At 39.4% G+C, this 16,220-nt stretch overlaps 1 protein-coding gene across 1 annotated transcript in view; it reads left to right on the plus strand.

Annotated features, from left to right (window-relative positions):
• The window catches only part of LOC128644541 (WD repeat-containing protein on Y chromosome-like), a 385,306-nt gene that overhangs the window by 24,846 nt on the left and 344,240 nt on the right, over positions 1–16,220 (plus strand). Inside the window, exons 3-4 of the mRNA XM_053697119.1 lie at positions 7,201–7,254; positions 8,538–8,618. Of these exons, the coding sequence (XP_053553094.1) occupies positions 7,201–7,254; positions 8,538–8,618 (135 nt within the window). The remainder of the gene's footprint in view (positions 1–7,200; positions 7,255–8,537; positions 8,619–16,220) is intronic.

Raw genomic sequence — 16,220 nt, forward strand, 5'->3', positions numbered from 1 at the left:
CTGGGAAAAAGCCGAAGGGCAGCGAGATCGGATGAGTGATAACTGTCACAGTCCGCTGCTCATCGCCCCGCGGCTTTTTGACAGCTTTATTTGATAACTTAGGCGAACGTATTCAAGGTCCGCGGCGGCGAAGGTAGGCGAGCTTAGGCGGGCGTATTGGGCCGGCGAAGCCAGAAAAGTAGACGGCTTGATAACTACCCCCCTGTTTCTGAGCAATGCTAAACTAATAGTCATCAGCATTTTACACAGGGGGTATTGGAAAATACAGGGTAATTTATGTTCCTCTTTAAAGGGTCAATAAAATTGAACTTTAATGATTTAGATAGGGCATGTAATTCCAAACAACTTTAAAATTTACTTTTATCATCAAATTTGCTTGGTTCGCTTGGTATTCTTTGTTAAAGGCTAAAACTAGGTAGGCTCATAGCCTGATTTCTAAGAACTTGTAGGCCACCTCGTATTTCACTTTCTGGCTGTGAAAGGCTAATTAATGCACTGCTAGTTTAACTGTGCTACATATACAACATTCACTGATGCAAGAGTCAGCACTACTTGGCCAAATTGCAAGTTTGTACAAAGCACTGAGATAAGTGGGCAATCTACAGAGATTTGGATACAAAGTAATCACAGTGCTAAAAGAGTTTATCAATACAACCGTGTTGATTATGTAAAACTGGGGAATGGGTAACGAAGGGACTATCTATCTTTTTTAAACAATAAAAAATGTCAAGTACACTGTCCCTTTAATTTCAATAAAACATTTCCCTTGCTGATTTTATTAGTCACAAATCTTTAACACATAGATTCTGCAATTATCCCTCCAAGGCAGGTATACACTTTCTTGCTCCCCTCCAGACACATTAAGGAAAACTTTCCCTAGTTTACACAGTAAGTATTTCCTAATGAAATTATTGAACAGTTTTGGAACATGCCATTCTGTTTCAGGACCTACAGTTACACTCAAAGGTTCTGATATGTGGTATGATATACCCTTATTCCGAACTAAAGTAATCATTAAAGCTTTTGGCTATATTTACAAGGGGCTATGTGCTTTGTCTAAGAAGAACTGACAGTTAGTCAGAGTCTGCATTCTTCTTAGGGTTAAACAGTCCCCTCTCCCTCTCCCTTTTCTTATAGCACCGCAGCTCCTGTGTTTTTACTGTCTGACTGCTCAAAGTCTTATCTGTGTCACATTTTCCTAGAGTTAAAACATTTTATTCCACTCGAAAAATTATGTAAAAGAAGTTAAACAACCATATACAAACATCTTCATTAAGATTATACCTGGTTTAATTGTATTCATCCACTGAATATTATTTGAACTAAATATTGTCTTTGCATATTTATTGCAGCTGGCCAGTTCTGCAATTCAATACAAGACAATATATATATATATATATATATATATATATATATATATATATATATATATATATATATATATAAAAGAAAATTTGTGGCAAATTATTTACCATCAATAATTCTGGGTAATTTCAGTGGAGAACACAATAACCCTTATACACACAAAAGTTAAAAATACAACATTTACCATCAACTACACATTGTGCACTATTGCTCTGAAAAAAATCATACAACAGAGACACATTGAACACTGACAATCAACCACTAATTAAAACTTCAAAAATATTCACTCCTAAGGTGGAAAAACCCACCATACAAACTTCTAATATCTCCTTACATACCTCCAGCCCTCCAGCACCTCTTAATTTTTTTACACATTTTCATGAGCATTACATTCTGAACCATCTAACAAAGAAATACATTTCCTCTCAATTATTTCCATTTTCACAAAATTGTATAATATACAATTACTTTGCCCATGGGTACTCCATGATAACAAACACTAAAACATGATTTACCCTACTTAAAATGTCACTTAAGGAATATAAAGCACAGTTTTAATTTATAACTTAATCTTTTAATCATTAAAACACAAACTTTTCTAACACATACATTTACCAGTCCTATCAGTATTCCTATACCCCTCCTTCTTACATGCAGCTCTTGTGTCTGTGTTTTTGTGCTGCTGGAGTGGCCAACAATCTTTTCTCATGTGTCCCAGCTTTCCACATTTGAAACATTTTATTCTTTTACCCCTTGCACTCTTTTTCTTATTTTTTTGCTCTTTTTCTTCCCTTAATGGGAGATTTAATTCAAATTTTTTTTAATTTCTTTTTGATAATTATCCTCTAGCGAAGCGTTTAACTACTCACACTGGCCTAGATTTGGAGTTTTGTCGGTAACGACCCGAAAAACTAACGCCGGCTTTTTTCTGGCCGCACCATAAAAATAACTCTGGTATCGAGAGTCCACATAAAGGCTGCGTTAGGCTCCAAAAAAGGAGCGTAGAGCATTTTTAACGCAGCTTCAACTCTCGATACCAGAGTTGCTTACGGACGCGGCCAGCCTCAAAAACGTGCTCGTGCACGATTCCCCCATAGGAAACAATGGGGCTGTTTGAGCTGAAAAAACCCCAAACACCTGCAAAAAAGCTGCGTTCAGCTCCTAACGCAGCCCCATTGTTTGCTATGCGGTAACCCTTCCTACGTCTGCACTTAACACTCTAACATGTACCCCGAGTCTAAACACCCCTAACCTTACACTTATTAACCCCTAATATGCCGCCCCCGCTATCGCTGACCCCTGCATATTATTATTAACCCCTAATCTGCCGCTCCGTAAACCGCCGCTACTTACATTATCCCTATGTACCCCTAATCTGCTGCCCCTAACACAGCCGACCCCTATATTATATTTATTAACCCCTAATCTGCCCCCCACAACGTCGCCTCCACCTGCCTACACTTATTAACCCCTAATATGCCGAGCGGACCTGAGCGCTACTATAATAAAGTTATTAACCCCTAACCCGCCTCACTAACCCTATCATAAATAGTATTAACCCCTAATCTGCCCTCCCTAACATCGCCGACACCTAACTTCAATTATTAACCCCTAATCTGCCGACCGAATCTCGCCGCTATTCTAATAAATGTATTAACCCCTAAAGCTAAGTCTAACCCTAATACTAACACCCTCCTAAGTTAAATATAATTTAAATCTAACGAAATTAATTAACTCTTATTAAATAAATTATTCCTATTTAAAGCTAAATACTTACCTGTAAAATAAATCCTAATATAGCTACAATATAAATTATAATTATATTAGAGCTATTTTAGGATTTATATTTATTTTACAGGTAACTTTGTATTTATTTTAACCAGGTACAATAGCTATTAAATAGTTAAGAACTATTTAATAGCTAAAATAGTTAAAATAATTACAAATTTACCTGTAAAAGAAATCCTAACCTAAGTTACAAATAAACCTAACACTAGACTATCAATAAATTAATTAAATAAACTACCTACAATTACCTACAATTAACCTAACACTACACTATCAATAAATTAATTAAATACAATTGCTACAAATAAATACAATTAAATAAACTAGCTAAAGTACAAAAAATAAAAAAGAACTAAGTTACAAAAAATAAAAAAATATTTACAAACATAAGAAAAATATTACAACAATTTTAAACTAATTACACCTACTCTAAGCCCCCTAATAAAATAACAAAGCCCCCCAAAATAAAAAAATGCCCTACCCTATTCTAAATTACTAAAGTTCAAAGCTCTTTTACCTTACCAGCCCTGAACAGGGCCCTTTGCGGGGCATGCCCCAAGAAATTCAGCTCTTTTGCCTGTAAAAAAAACAATACAATACCCCCCCCCCCAACATTACAACCCACCACCCACATACCCCTAATCTAACCCAAACCCCCCTTAAATAAACCTAACACTAAGCCCCTGAAGATCATCCTACCTTGTCTTCACCATACCAGGTTCACCGATCGGTCCAGAAGAGCTCCTCCGATGTCCTGATCCAAGCCCAAGCGGGGGGCTGAAGAGGTCCATGATCCGGCTGAAGTCTTCATCCAAGCGGGCCAGAAGAGGTCTTCCATCCGATTGAAGTCTTCATCCAAGCGGCATCCATCCGGAGCGAAGTGGCAGCATCCTGAAGACCTCCACCGCGGAACATCCATCCACTACACATAACATTAATGAATCAATAAACGGTGCCTCTTAGAATAGCGTCACCCAGAATGCCAAACAGCTCTTACACAGAGACACTCAATTACTGTTACACTAAAAACAGAAAATGCACTTACCATTCAGAAGACCGGTCTTAATTGAGTGCCCCTGGAGCAGAAAGACTGTACCACTTGGACTGGTGTCTGAGATTGTGCTATCCTGTTCGTGACCCCATGTGTTATAATAACTCTTCAGACCACGACAGGTTAAAGAGGGTTTCTTTACTGAAAACACACACACCGCAGTGAGGAGAGAAAGAATACAAGGTTTTCTCTGGGGGGGTCAGTCCCCATCCCAGGTATTTATACACAGGAGACAGGGCATACCTGAACTCCATATCTAGGCTAATACAGTTTATGATTGGCTAGCTAACAAAATGCAAGGGTTTTACCAAATATGGTTATAACATAAGTAAATAACAGTTCTATCCAGAATTGTAGTAGGTTTTACTGTGTCTGACCATATATCAAAAAGGGCAAAGGTCAGGGATGAACTAATGTCTTCTTTTCTGAGACATTCATTATGTTTACAAAGAGAGTTGTGTACAAAGTATATCATTCTACAAGCTTACTTAATTTATGGTTAACATACATTTATATACACAAATATATTTGGCCTATCAGGATACCAAGGAACTTAAGTGTTCACTGATACAAGGATAGAAAGAGATTAGATTTAGAAAAAATAAACAGACATACACTCAGAACTAGCTACCATTAAACATAGCCCCATTAAACAAGACTTGCCTCTCCTGACTAATAATACCCGCATAAAGATTAACCCATTCAGACCTCACAAGAACTGCAAAAAACAGAGACAGATATTGCTTATTATTTTCAACAAAGGTTTCTTGGTTTGACGAGTCGAAGTACCTAGTGCGTGAGTGTGTGACGTTGATGGAAGGCTCCGAATTTGGCTAAAACAGCATGAATCCATAGACCCGTCATGTCTGAAGAAAACTGTGCAAGGTGGTGGGGGCGTTGTTGTGGTGTGGAGAATGTTTTTCTGGCACAAGTTAGGTCCATTGATACCCCTAGATTAATGTATGAATGCCACAGCGTATGTAAACATTGTTTCTGAGCAAGTGCATCATGTTGACAGTTTATCCTTAGGGAGATGGTTACTTACAGCAGGATAATGTGCCAGTGCACAAAGCCTGCATCACTATGGGATGGTTCCTGGAACATGACAATGACTTTTCTTTGCTGCAGTGGCCTGCTTAGTCTCCGGATCTCAATCATGTTGAACATCTTTAGGATGAGCTGGAAAGGGCTATGCACTGCAGGCTTACACCTGTCTACATCTCCAGGGATTGCGTGACACACTCATGTCTCATGGTACACAATACCTCCACATCGTTTTTAGCATCTTGTTGAATCCATGCCTAGACAAATTCAGGCTGTTTTGAAGGCTAAAGGAGGCTCAACACAATACTAGGTAGCTGCACCTAATAAAGTGGCTGCACAGTGTATCTCTCTCTCACTCTCACAATACGAGTGAAGCGCAAAATATCTCTTACGCAAGAGCAATATTTGTGCTCTACTCAGTAATACCAGCTCAGGCAAATGTGCGCTGGTATTTCAAGTTAGATGCAATGCTAACGCGACCTTGCCTTTGCATTGCACGGAAGCTTTGCGCTCATAAGAGCACTCTTCCATTAGCTCGAATGTGATCCTCGTTCTCATGCTGCCAGACATGGCATGAGAACCTAGTGCAGCGAATGGGGTAAGTCATGCAGCATTGGGCAGCAAACTCGAATTTTTATGTATATGAATATATACATATATATTTATGTGTTTATATGTGTATATACACATATAAACACATAAATATATATATATATATATATATATATATATATATATATATATATATATATATAAGCATATATCTGATCTCTGGTTAATTTTCGGAGCGCTTATTGCGGTAGCATTAACCAGCCACTTGTAATGGCTGGTTATTTAGTGCCTACCCATAAACAGGTGAATTATCCCGTTTATGGGCGCGCAATTAGTTAGCGCTCTACTTGTAATCTAGCCCTATATGTATATATCTCTAGGTTAAAGGGACAGTTCACCCAAAAATGTTCTCCCTTTTAAATTGTTCTCGATGCTTCATTTTACCTGATGGAGTGTTTTAAATTGTTTACCAGTAGCTCCTTTACCCAAATTTTGGCATTTGAAATAGCTGATTTAGCCTGTGGTATCCCAACCTATACTGAAAGTTTCTATACTAGAGTATATTCTATTGAATAGCCTAAGTAAACACAGCCAGCAGAAGAGATTACACTCTCAGTGGGGGGCATTATAGTTAAGTAATAAAATTATAATTTTCCATTGTTCTCTCTATGTATTGAGCTTTGGTTTTCTAGACAAATATGAGACAAGGAAGCAAGTCTGTGTACATAAAGTGATAACATAATGAGATCTGATATTACCTGAAGCTCAACCCATTGTAATAGGCTGTGGTTTAAAAGCACAAAACCAGCTACTTCATATACACAAATAAACCGAAAAATGTAATTTCTCATAAATTTTATACTATGCAGCTGGTATTATAACAAGTCATTGAAAATACATTCATATAAAAACAATTTTACAGTGTACTTTCCCTTTAAAGCCGTTTGACTGCTTTTTTTCTAACACCTGAGAACTCATATCTTTGAGCCCTTATACCTTTTTTTGTGCAATATTTTTATGTAATTTTTTATTAGATAGTGTTATTATGAGTGTAACTATACCTTGAAATGTATTTTTGATGTGTTTTGTGCAAATTTTTAGGTTTGAGAAACAGTTAACCAGAGCTCTAAAGTCATGGTAATTAATCTAGTGTAATTCGCTATTGTGCTCAAGCGATTATGTTTACTTTCGTAATACGAGCAAGTGCAAACCCCCTTGATAAACCCCTTATCCCTTGCGTGCAAACATTTGTGCTCCACTCGTAATCTGACCCATTCTGTTTCAAGTGTTGCACTCAATATTAGAGTTTGGCCAGTATGTAGTGCAATATTTTCTAATGCTATTTCAAATTCCTTATACATTTTGCACTGGATAACCTGAAGCTATTATATTTTTTACAGATTGAGCAAAAAATAACACTGGCACAATTACAGAAGCTGAAGAAAGCCTTTGAGGTACTTTACATGTTTGTTGAGCATATTTTTACTGGTTTCAACCACATGCAGAATAAAATAACATTTATTGGAGAGGAAAATTATTAGCTTTGTCAGTACAATGATTAAATATTAGGGTTTGTATCTGTCTGAACTGGTTAGCAGGGGAACCATGCAGAGATTTAGTTATCCATTCTTTTACCCATTATATATTTTTTCTGAATCACAGTGGGTAATAGAAAAACAGCAAACTAAAACAGCTTACAGATCATTTGTGCATAAGGAAGGGAAAGCAAGGCAGGAAGGGGAGGCTATTCTTACGAGGAAAAATAAATAATAATGGGAAGTAATGAATAACAAGAATAGAGGATAACACCAAATGGAAAGGTAAAAGCAGTAGCTTTAGTGGATTTAAAAATATTTTGGTCCACCAAAATGATTTCCTATTTTTGTGAAAGTGTCTTGTATTTCTTAATGGGACTTAAGTATCAGGAGGATGCTGATCTGACCTTTGTTGTTTAATGTCTTTCAATCATTCATTGGATGGGTTCTTTACCTGGTTGAGTTGCTGATCATCCATTGCTTGGTGTCAGGATGCAGGGCTCTGAGGTTTATTGATGAGCAAGGAATGCATAGATTTATTTTCTATTTCAATGACTGTAGACAAACCCAAAAAACTATTTTTACTTTATTTATTACAGTTGACAAGGTAATGATTAAATGCCCCTTGCCTTGGGATAGGGTTTATGCAGTGAAGGTTTATCTGGCAGTATCTTAGCTCAGACAGGTTCATTTTGTCTGCTGCATTATTCCGATTGTTTTTTTGTTGTTGATCGCCATTGGCTGTTTTTGTTGTCTCATCACATTACAGGGTCATGAGTAAACTCACATAGTACCTGGATGTTTGGATAAGCTACGATTGGTTTGCAATAATACCTTTACCATTATTTAGCTGCCTAGGTAATTATCTGTTACAGATGGTGGATCTGGTTTTGGCACCTTGTTTTTGGGAGGCAGAGGTCAGCCATGACTTGTATTGATAACTAAATGGTTTCAGTTTAGTGTTGGGGTTGATTGACTTGATCGTCATAAGGTACTGAGGTATTGCTAAGGTTTTGTGTTCGGAGTGGAGTCTGATTACTGTGGTGATTGAGAGTATTTTTGCAAATTTGGCATTTCATTTTTATTTTAATTTTTTAAACATTTTTTAGTTTATAAATAAAATATGTACAATAAACATGGTACGTATTGCTTTTTTTTTCTCCATGTTTTAACTTTAATATTGTATTTTTTATTATTTTTAGGAATATGAAACAAATGACAAGTCAATGGACATGGAAGAATTCAAATGGGCACTGAAGAACAGCATGGGATTCAGTGGAACAGTGAGTTGCAATCTGCATGGAATAATTCAAATATTTTACATTTTATATAGTTTTGCTTAGCTTTCCAGAATAATAACACACCCTGTTAAATTCTATATTGTTTTATACACAGTGATTATCTAAACTGCTGTTTTACCAAAATGCTTACAACTAGAAAACAATATTATTAGCCATTATATTTTATAATTATAAATTATATATTTATATATAATTATATATTTAAGATCCAGATGTAATATTTTTAAACAGTCTTTCCTTGTTTTCTATGAAAGCCTCTTTAACAAGTGAAATAGTTGTCACATCAATGTAGTTACTCAGGAACTTTACCAAATCGCTATCAAGAAATATTTTTTTTTAAAAAAGAGCTGTTTGTCATTCACATCATTAGCTCTTTTAATGCAGTATTTGTTCAGGTACTCAGTTCAAATGCGTTGAGCCATTATTATAAGCTTTACAACTTTATTAAAGATCACTCAGATTTAGCCTGTGTATTCTGCAATATTCATCTTTCAATAAAACATTGGAATCTTCACTCCTACATGAATACATTCCTTTTGCAAAATGTTGGTGTTTAAACATATTACATTACGATTATCCATTTTGAGGTTACAAAAAAGGGTTATTGCTGTATTGATCCTGCACAGAATATTCCTTTTAGCAGATTGTGATAACTTTTAATGGACCAACACAACCAAGGTTTTGTATTCCATAAGCTTTCAAGACCTCACAGGTCTCTTCTTAAGATATAGATAAAAGCTGTCTGAAAAGGTGAGGTACAACTTCACCGCTGGTTCAAAGTCTGTACTGGTTTTCCAGCATCCTTCCTAGGATGTCAACACCGCCATTGTTTTGCTGGTTTTGTTTGTTGTTGCCACCTGGACAAGGATGGATCTAAATTATTTCTCTTGCTATGCCAGGGACACTATAGTTAAAATAAAAATTTTATGATTCAGATAGAGCATGCAGTTAAAAAAAAAAAAAAAAAAGTTTCCAATTTACATCCATTATCAAAATGTGCACATTATTTTTATTTTTGAGGCACCAGTTCCTTTTGAGCATATGCAAGAGTTTACAGTATATATTTATATGTGTTTGTGATTGGCTGATGGCTGTCACATGATACAGGGGTCACTAAAATTGATTTAACTTTATAATTTGTAAGAATAAACAAAAACTACTTCCCATTTGAAATTCTGAGTAAGTGCTATTGCATTGCCTTTCTGTTCTGCATTTGTTGATTATGCAATTTTACTAGCTTTATAAACCCTTTCAGGCAGTGGTGTAGCGTGGGTTGTTAGCGCCCAGGGCAAGGCAAGTATTGTGCCCCCTAAACCATTAGCACTGACTGAGTCTCTTTTTATAGGTCAAAAAGAGGACTTACAAGGAGGGCTTTGTTAGCTAATTGGAAGATTTATAAGGTTATTTATTTGGGGCAAAATGAGGAGTTAAAGGGGCAATTGGAGGTGTTATATGTAGGATTATATAAGGCATGTTATGTGGACCTACATAAGTATGTGTGAGTGTGTGCTGTGTAGAGCATACACATACAGTGTCCCAGACTGTGTATCACACACACACACATAAAGTGTCACAGACTGTGTAGCCAGGAATAGGCAAGGTGTCCGTACTTGGACACTGGTCTCCGTGATTAGCCTTTGCAGTGTCCGCCACAACCTTAGTATATCTTTTCTTTCTAATTAAATAATAGGAATAAAAAAAATATGTAGTGTGAATAAAGTTAGTGACTTGTCAAGAGACTGCTAGCGATATTGGGTGATAAGTTATGGAATAAAACATAATTTATGCTTACCTGATAAATTCCTTTCTCCTGTAGTGTAGTCAGTCCACGGGTCATCCATTACTTATGGGATATTAACTCCTCCCCAACAGGAAGTGCAAGAGGATCACCCAAGCAGAGCTGCTATATAGCTCCTCCCCTCTACGTCACACCCAGTCATTCGACCGAAAACCAAACGAGAAAGGAGAAACTATAGGGTGAGGTGGTGACTGGAGTAAAATTTAAAATTTAGACCTGCCATAAAAAACAGGGCAGGCCGTGGACTGACTACACTACAGGAGAAAGGAATTTATCAGGTAAGCATAAATTATGTTTTCTCCTGTTAAGTGTAGTCAGTCCACGGGTCATCCATTACTTATGGGATACCAATACCAAAGCTAAAGTACACGGATGACGGGAGGGACAGGCAGGATCTTTATACGGAAGGAACCACTGCCTGAAGAACCTTTCTCCCAAAAACAGCCTCCGAAGAAGCAAAAGTGTCAAATTTGTAAAATTTGGAAAAAGTATGAAGAGAAGACCAAGTTGCAGCCTTGCAAATCTGTTCAACAGAGGCCTCATTCTTAAAGGCCCAAGTGGAAGCCACAGCTCTAGTAGAATGAGCTGTAATCCTTTCAGGAGGTTTCTGTCCAGCAGTCTCATAGGCTAAACGTATTATGCTACGAAGCCAAAAAGAGAGAGAGGTAGCAGATGCTTTTTGACCTCTCCTCTGTCCAGAATAAATGACAAACAGGGAAGAAGTTTGGCGAAAATCTTTAGTTGCCTGTAAATAAAATTTCAGGGCACGGACTACGTCTAGATTGTGCAGAAGTCGTTCCTTCTTTGAAGAAGGGTTAGGGCACAATGATGGAACAACAATCTCTTGATTGATATTCTTGTTAGTGACTACCTTAGGTAAGAACCCAGGTTTAGTACGCAGAACTACCTTATCTGAATGAAAAATCAGATAAGGAGAATCACAATGTAAGGCTGATAACTCAGAGACTCTACGAGCCGAGGAAATAGCCATTAAAAACAGAACTTTCCAAGATAACAGCTTGATATCAATGGAATGAAGGGGTTCAAACGGAACACCCTGTAAAACGTTAAGAACTAAGTTTAAGCTCCACGGTGGAGCTACAGTCTTAAACACAGGCTTAATCCTAGCCAAAGCCTGACAAAAAGCCTGAACGTCTGGAACTTCTGACAGACGTTTGTGTAAAAGGATGGACAGAGCTGAGATCTGTCCCTTTAAAGAACTTGCAGATAAACCCTTTTCTAAACCTTCTTGTAGAAAAGACAATATCCTAGGAATCCTAACCTTACTCCATGAGTAACTCTTGGATTCGCACCAGTGTAAGTATTTACGCCATATCTTATGGTAAATTTTCCTGGTAACAGGTTTCCTAGCCTGTATTAAGGTATCAATTACTGACTCCGAAAATCCACGCTTTGATAAAATCAAGCGTTCAATTTCCATGCAGTCAGCTTCAGAGAAATTAGATTTTGATGTTTGAAAGGACCCTGAACTAGAAGGTCCTGTCTCAGAGGCAGAGACCAAGGTGGACAGGATGACATGTCCACTAGATCTGCATACCAGGTCCTGCGTGGCCACGCAGGCGCTATTAGAATCACCGATGCTTTCTCCTGTTTGATCCTGGCAATCAAACGAGGAAGCATCGGGAAGGGTGGAAACACATAAGCCATCCTGAAGGTCCAAGGTGCTGTCAAAGCATCTATCAGGACCGCTCCCGGGTCCCTGGACCTGGACCCGTAACAAGGAAGCTTGGCGTTCTGGCGAGACGCCATGAGATCCATGTCTGGTTTGCCCCAACGTCGAAGTATTTGGGCAAAGACCTCCGGATGAAGTTCCCACTCCCCCGGATGAAAAGTCTGGCGACTTAGGAAATCCGCCTCCCAGTTCTCCACGCCTGGGATGTGGATCGCTGACAGATGGCAAGAGTGAGACTCTGCCCAGCGAATTATCTTTGATACTTCCATCATCGCTAGGGAACTCCTTGTCCCTCCCTGATGGTTGATGTAAGCCACAGTCGTGATGTTGTCTGACTGAAACCTGATGAACCTCAGAGTTGCTAACTGAGGCCAAGCCAGAAGGGCATTGAGAACTGCTCTCAATTCCAGAATGTTTATTGGAAGGAGACTCTCCTCTTGAGTCCATGATCCCTGAGCCTTCAGGGAATTCCAGACAGCGCCCCAACCTAGTAGGCTGGCGTCTGTTGTTACAATTGTCCAGTCTGGCCTGCTGAAGGGCATCCCCCTGGACAGATGTGGCCTAGAGAGCCACCATAGAAGAGAATCTCTGGTCTCTTGATCCAGATTCAGCATAGGGGACAAATCTGAGTAATCCCCATTCCACTGACTTAGCATGCACAATTGCAGCAGTCTGAGATGCAGGCGTGCAAAAGGAACTATGTCCATTGCCGCTACCATTAAGCCGATTACCTCCATGCATTGAGCCACTGACGGGTGTTGAATGGAATGAAGGACACGGCAAGCATTTAGAAGTTTTGTTAACCTGTCCTCTGTCAGGTAAATTTTCATTTCTACAGAATCTATAAGAGTCCCCAAGAAGGGAACTCTTGTGAGTGGTAAGAGAGAACTCTTCTCTTCGTTCACTTTCCACCCATGCGACCTTAGAAATGCCAGTACTAACTCTGTATGAGACTTGGCAGTTTGGAAGCTTGACGCTTGTATCAGAATGTCGTCCAGGTACGGAGCTACCGATATTCCTCGCGGTCTTAGTACCGCCAGAAGAGAGCCCAGAACCTTTGTAAAGATTCTTGGAGCCGTAGCCAACCCGAAGGGAAGAGCTACAAACTGGTAATGCCTGTCTAGGAAGGCAAACCTTAGATACCGGTAATGTTCTTTGTGAATCGGTATGTGAAGGTAGGCATCCTTTAAATCCACTGTGGTCATGTACTGACCTCTTTGGATCATGGGTAAGATTGTCCGAATAGTTTCCATTTTGAACGATGGAACTCTTAGGAATTTGTTTAGGATCTTTAAATCCAATATTGGTCTGAAGGTTCCCTCTTTTTTGGGAACCACAAACAGATTTGAGTAAAACCCTTGTCCGTGTTCCGACCGCGGAACTGGGTGGATCACTCCCATTAGTAAAAGGTCTTGTACACAGCGTAGAAACGCCTCTTTCTTTATCTGGTTTGTTGACAACCTTGAAAGGTGAAATCTCCCTTGTGGAGGAGAAGCTTTGAAGTCCAGAAGATATCCCTGAGATATGATCTCCAACGCCCAGGGATCCTGGACATCTCTTGCCCAAGCCTGGGCGAAGAGAGAGAGTCTGCCCCCCACTAGATCCGTTTCCTGATCGGGGGCCCTCACTTCATGCTGTCTTAGGGGCAGCAGCAGGTTTTCTGGCCTGCTTGCCCTTGTTCCAGGTCTGGTTAGGTTTCCAGCCTTGTCTGTAGCGAGCAACAGCTCCTTCCTGTTTTGGAGCAGAGGAAGTTGATGCTGCTCCTGCCTTGAAGTTACGAAAGGCACGAAAATTAGACTGTCTAGCCCTTGGTTTGGCTCTGTCTTGAGGCAGGGCATGGCCTTTACCTCCCGTAATATCAGCGATAATATCTTTCAAACCGGGCCCGAATAATGTCTGCCCCTTGAAAGGTATGTTAAGCAATTTAGATTTAGAAGTTACATCAGCTGACCAGGATTTTAGCCACAGCGCTCAAATATAAGCGTTTTTATCACAGTCAAAGCACAGTCTCACGGGTCTGCTGTGAGTGATTACCTCCCTCAAAAAACTAGTTTTGAAGACCCCTGAGCTCTGTAGAGACGTCCTGGATCATGCAGGGAGAAGAAGGCAGACTGTGACTGAATTTCTAATGCGTAGTAAAAGCGCCAAAATAGGCCCCTCCCACTCACAATACAACAGTGAGGGAAGCTCAGTAAACTGTTTTAATTCAAAACAAACGACAGCCATGTGGAAAATAACGCCCAAAACAATTTTTCACCAAGTACCTCAGATAATTAAACGATTTAACATGCCAGCAAACGTTTAAAATCTAATTTATGCTGCTGCTAGTCGCTCACACTGCAAGTTAGGCTAAAAGTTATATGCATACAGTATTTTCCCAGTGAAGTGCCATTCCCCAGAAATACTTAAGTATAAACATACATATCAGCCTGATACCAGTTGCTACTACTGCATTTAAGGCTGTACTTACATTATATCGGTATTAGCAGTATTTTCTCAGTCAATTCCATTCCTTAGAAAATAATATACTGCAACATACCTCTTTGCAGGTGAACCTGCCCGCTGTCCCCTGTTCTGAAGTTACCTCACTCCTCAGAATGGCCGAGAACAGCAAATGGATCTTAGTTACGTCCGCTAAGATCATACACAAAACTCAGGTAGATTCTTCTTCAAATGCTGCCTGAGAAAAAAACAACACACTCCGGTGCCGTTTAAAATAACAAACTTTTGATTGAAGATATAAAAACTAAGTTTAATAACCACAGTCCTCTCACACATCCTATCTATTAGTTGGGTGCAAGAGAATGACTGGGTGTGACGTAGAGGGGAGGAGCTATATAGCAGCTCTGCTTGGGTGATCCTCTTGCACTTCCTGTTGGGGAGGAGTTAATATCCCATAAGTAATGGATGACCCGTGGACTGACTACACTTAACAGGAGAAATAAAGCTTGAGTGAAATACTGGATGTGTATCTGCATCTGTATAATAACACCCAGCGCTATATAATGACACAGTAGTGATACTGGCACATGCGTATAGCCAGACAAAGGCTGGTTATAGAATCAGTGGTATCTGCATAAGTATAATAACACCCAGCACTATATAATGACACAGTAGTGACACTGGCACATGGGTATAGCCAGAGGAGGGCTGGTTATAAGATCAGTGGTATCTGCATCAGTATAATAACACCCAGTACTATATAATGACACAGTAGTGACACTGGTGCATGGGTATAGCCAGAGGAGGGCTGGTTATAAGATCAGTGATATCTGCATCAGTATAATAACACCAAGCACTATACAAAGACACAGTAGTGACACTGGCTCATGGGTATAGCCAGAGGAGGGCTGGTTATAGGATCAGTGGTATCTGCATCAGTATAATAACACCAAACACTATAAAATAATGTTTTTCATTTCAAATGCACCTTGGTGTCCTTCACTAAGGTCTGTACTTTGGAAAATGTCTGCCACAGCCTTTGTCTGTGCCTATCCCTGTGTGTAGCACACACACATACAGTGTCAGACTGTATCACACACACACATACAGTGCCACAGACTGTGTATCTCACACACACACACACATACACATAAATTGTCACAGACTGTGTATCACACACACATACACATACAGTGTCACAGACTGGGTATCACACACACACATACAGTGTCACAGACTGTGTAGCACACACACACACACACACATACAGTGTCACAGACTGTGTAGCACACATACATACAGTGTCACAGACTGTGTATCAAACACATACATACAGTGTCACAGAGTGTGTAGCTCACACACATACAGTGTCTCACACACACACACACATGCAGTGTCACAGACTGTGTAGCACACACACACACACACACACACATACAGTGTCCCACACACATGCAGTGTCACAGACTGTGTAGCACACACACACACACTCAGTGTCACACACACATACAGCGTCACACACACACACACGCAAACAGATTCACAGACTGTGCAGCACACACAAATGCTGTGTCACACAAATGCAGTGTCACACAAATGCAGTGTCCACTTGAGCTACATCATTATTTTACCCACCCAATTTAAGGCATAT

Source organism: Bombina bombina, unplaced genomic scaffold (assembly GCF_027579735.1).
Source record: "Bombina bombina isolate aBomBom1 unplaced genomic scaffold, aBomBom1.pri scaffold_398, whole genome shotgun sequence".
NCBI classification, from domain to species: Eukaryota; Metazoa; Chordata; class Amphibia; order Anura; family Bombinatoridae; genus Bombina; species Bombina bombina.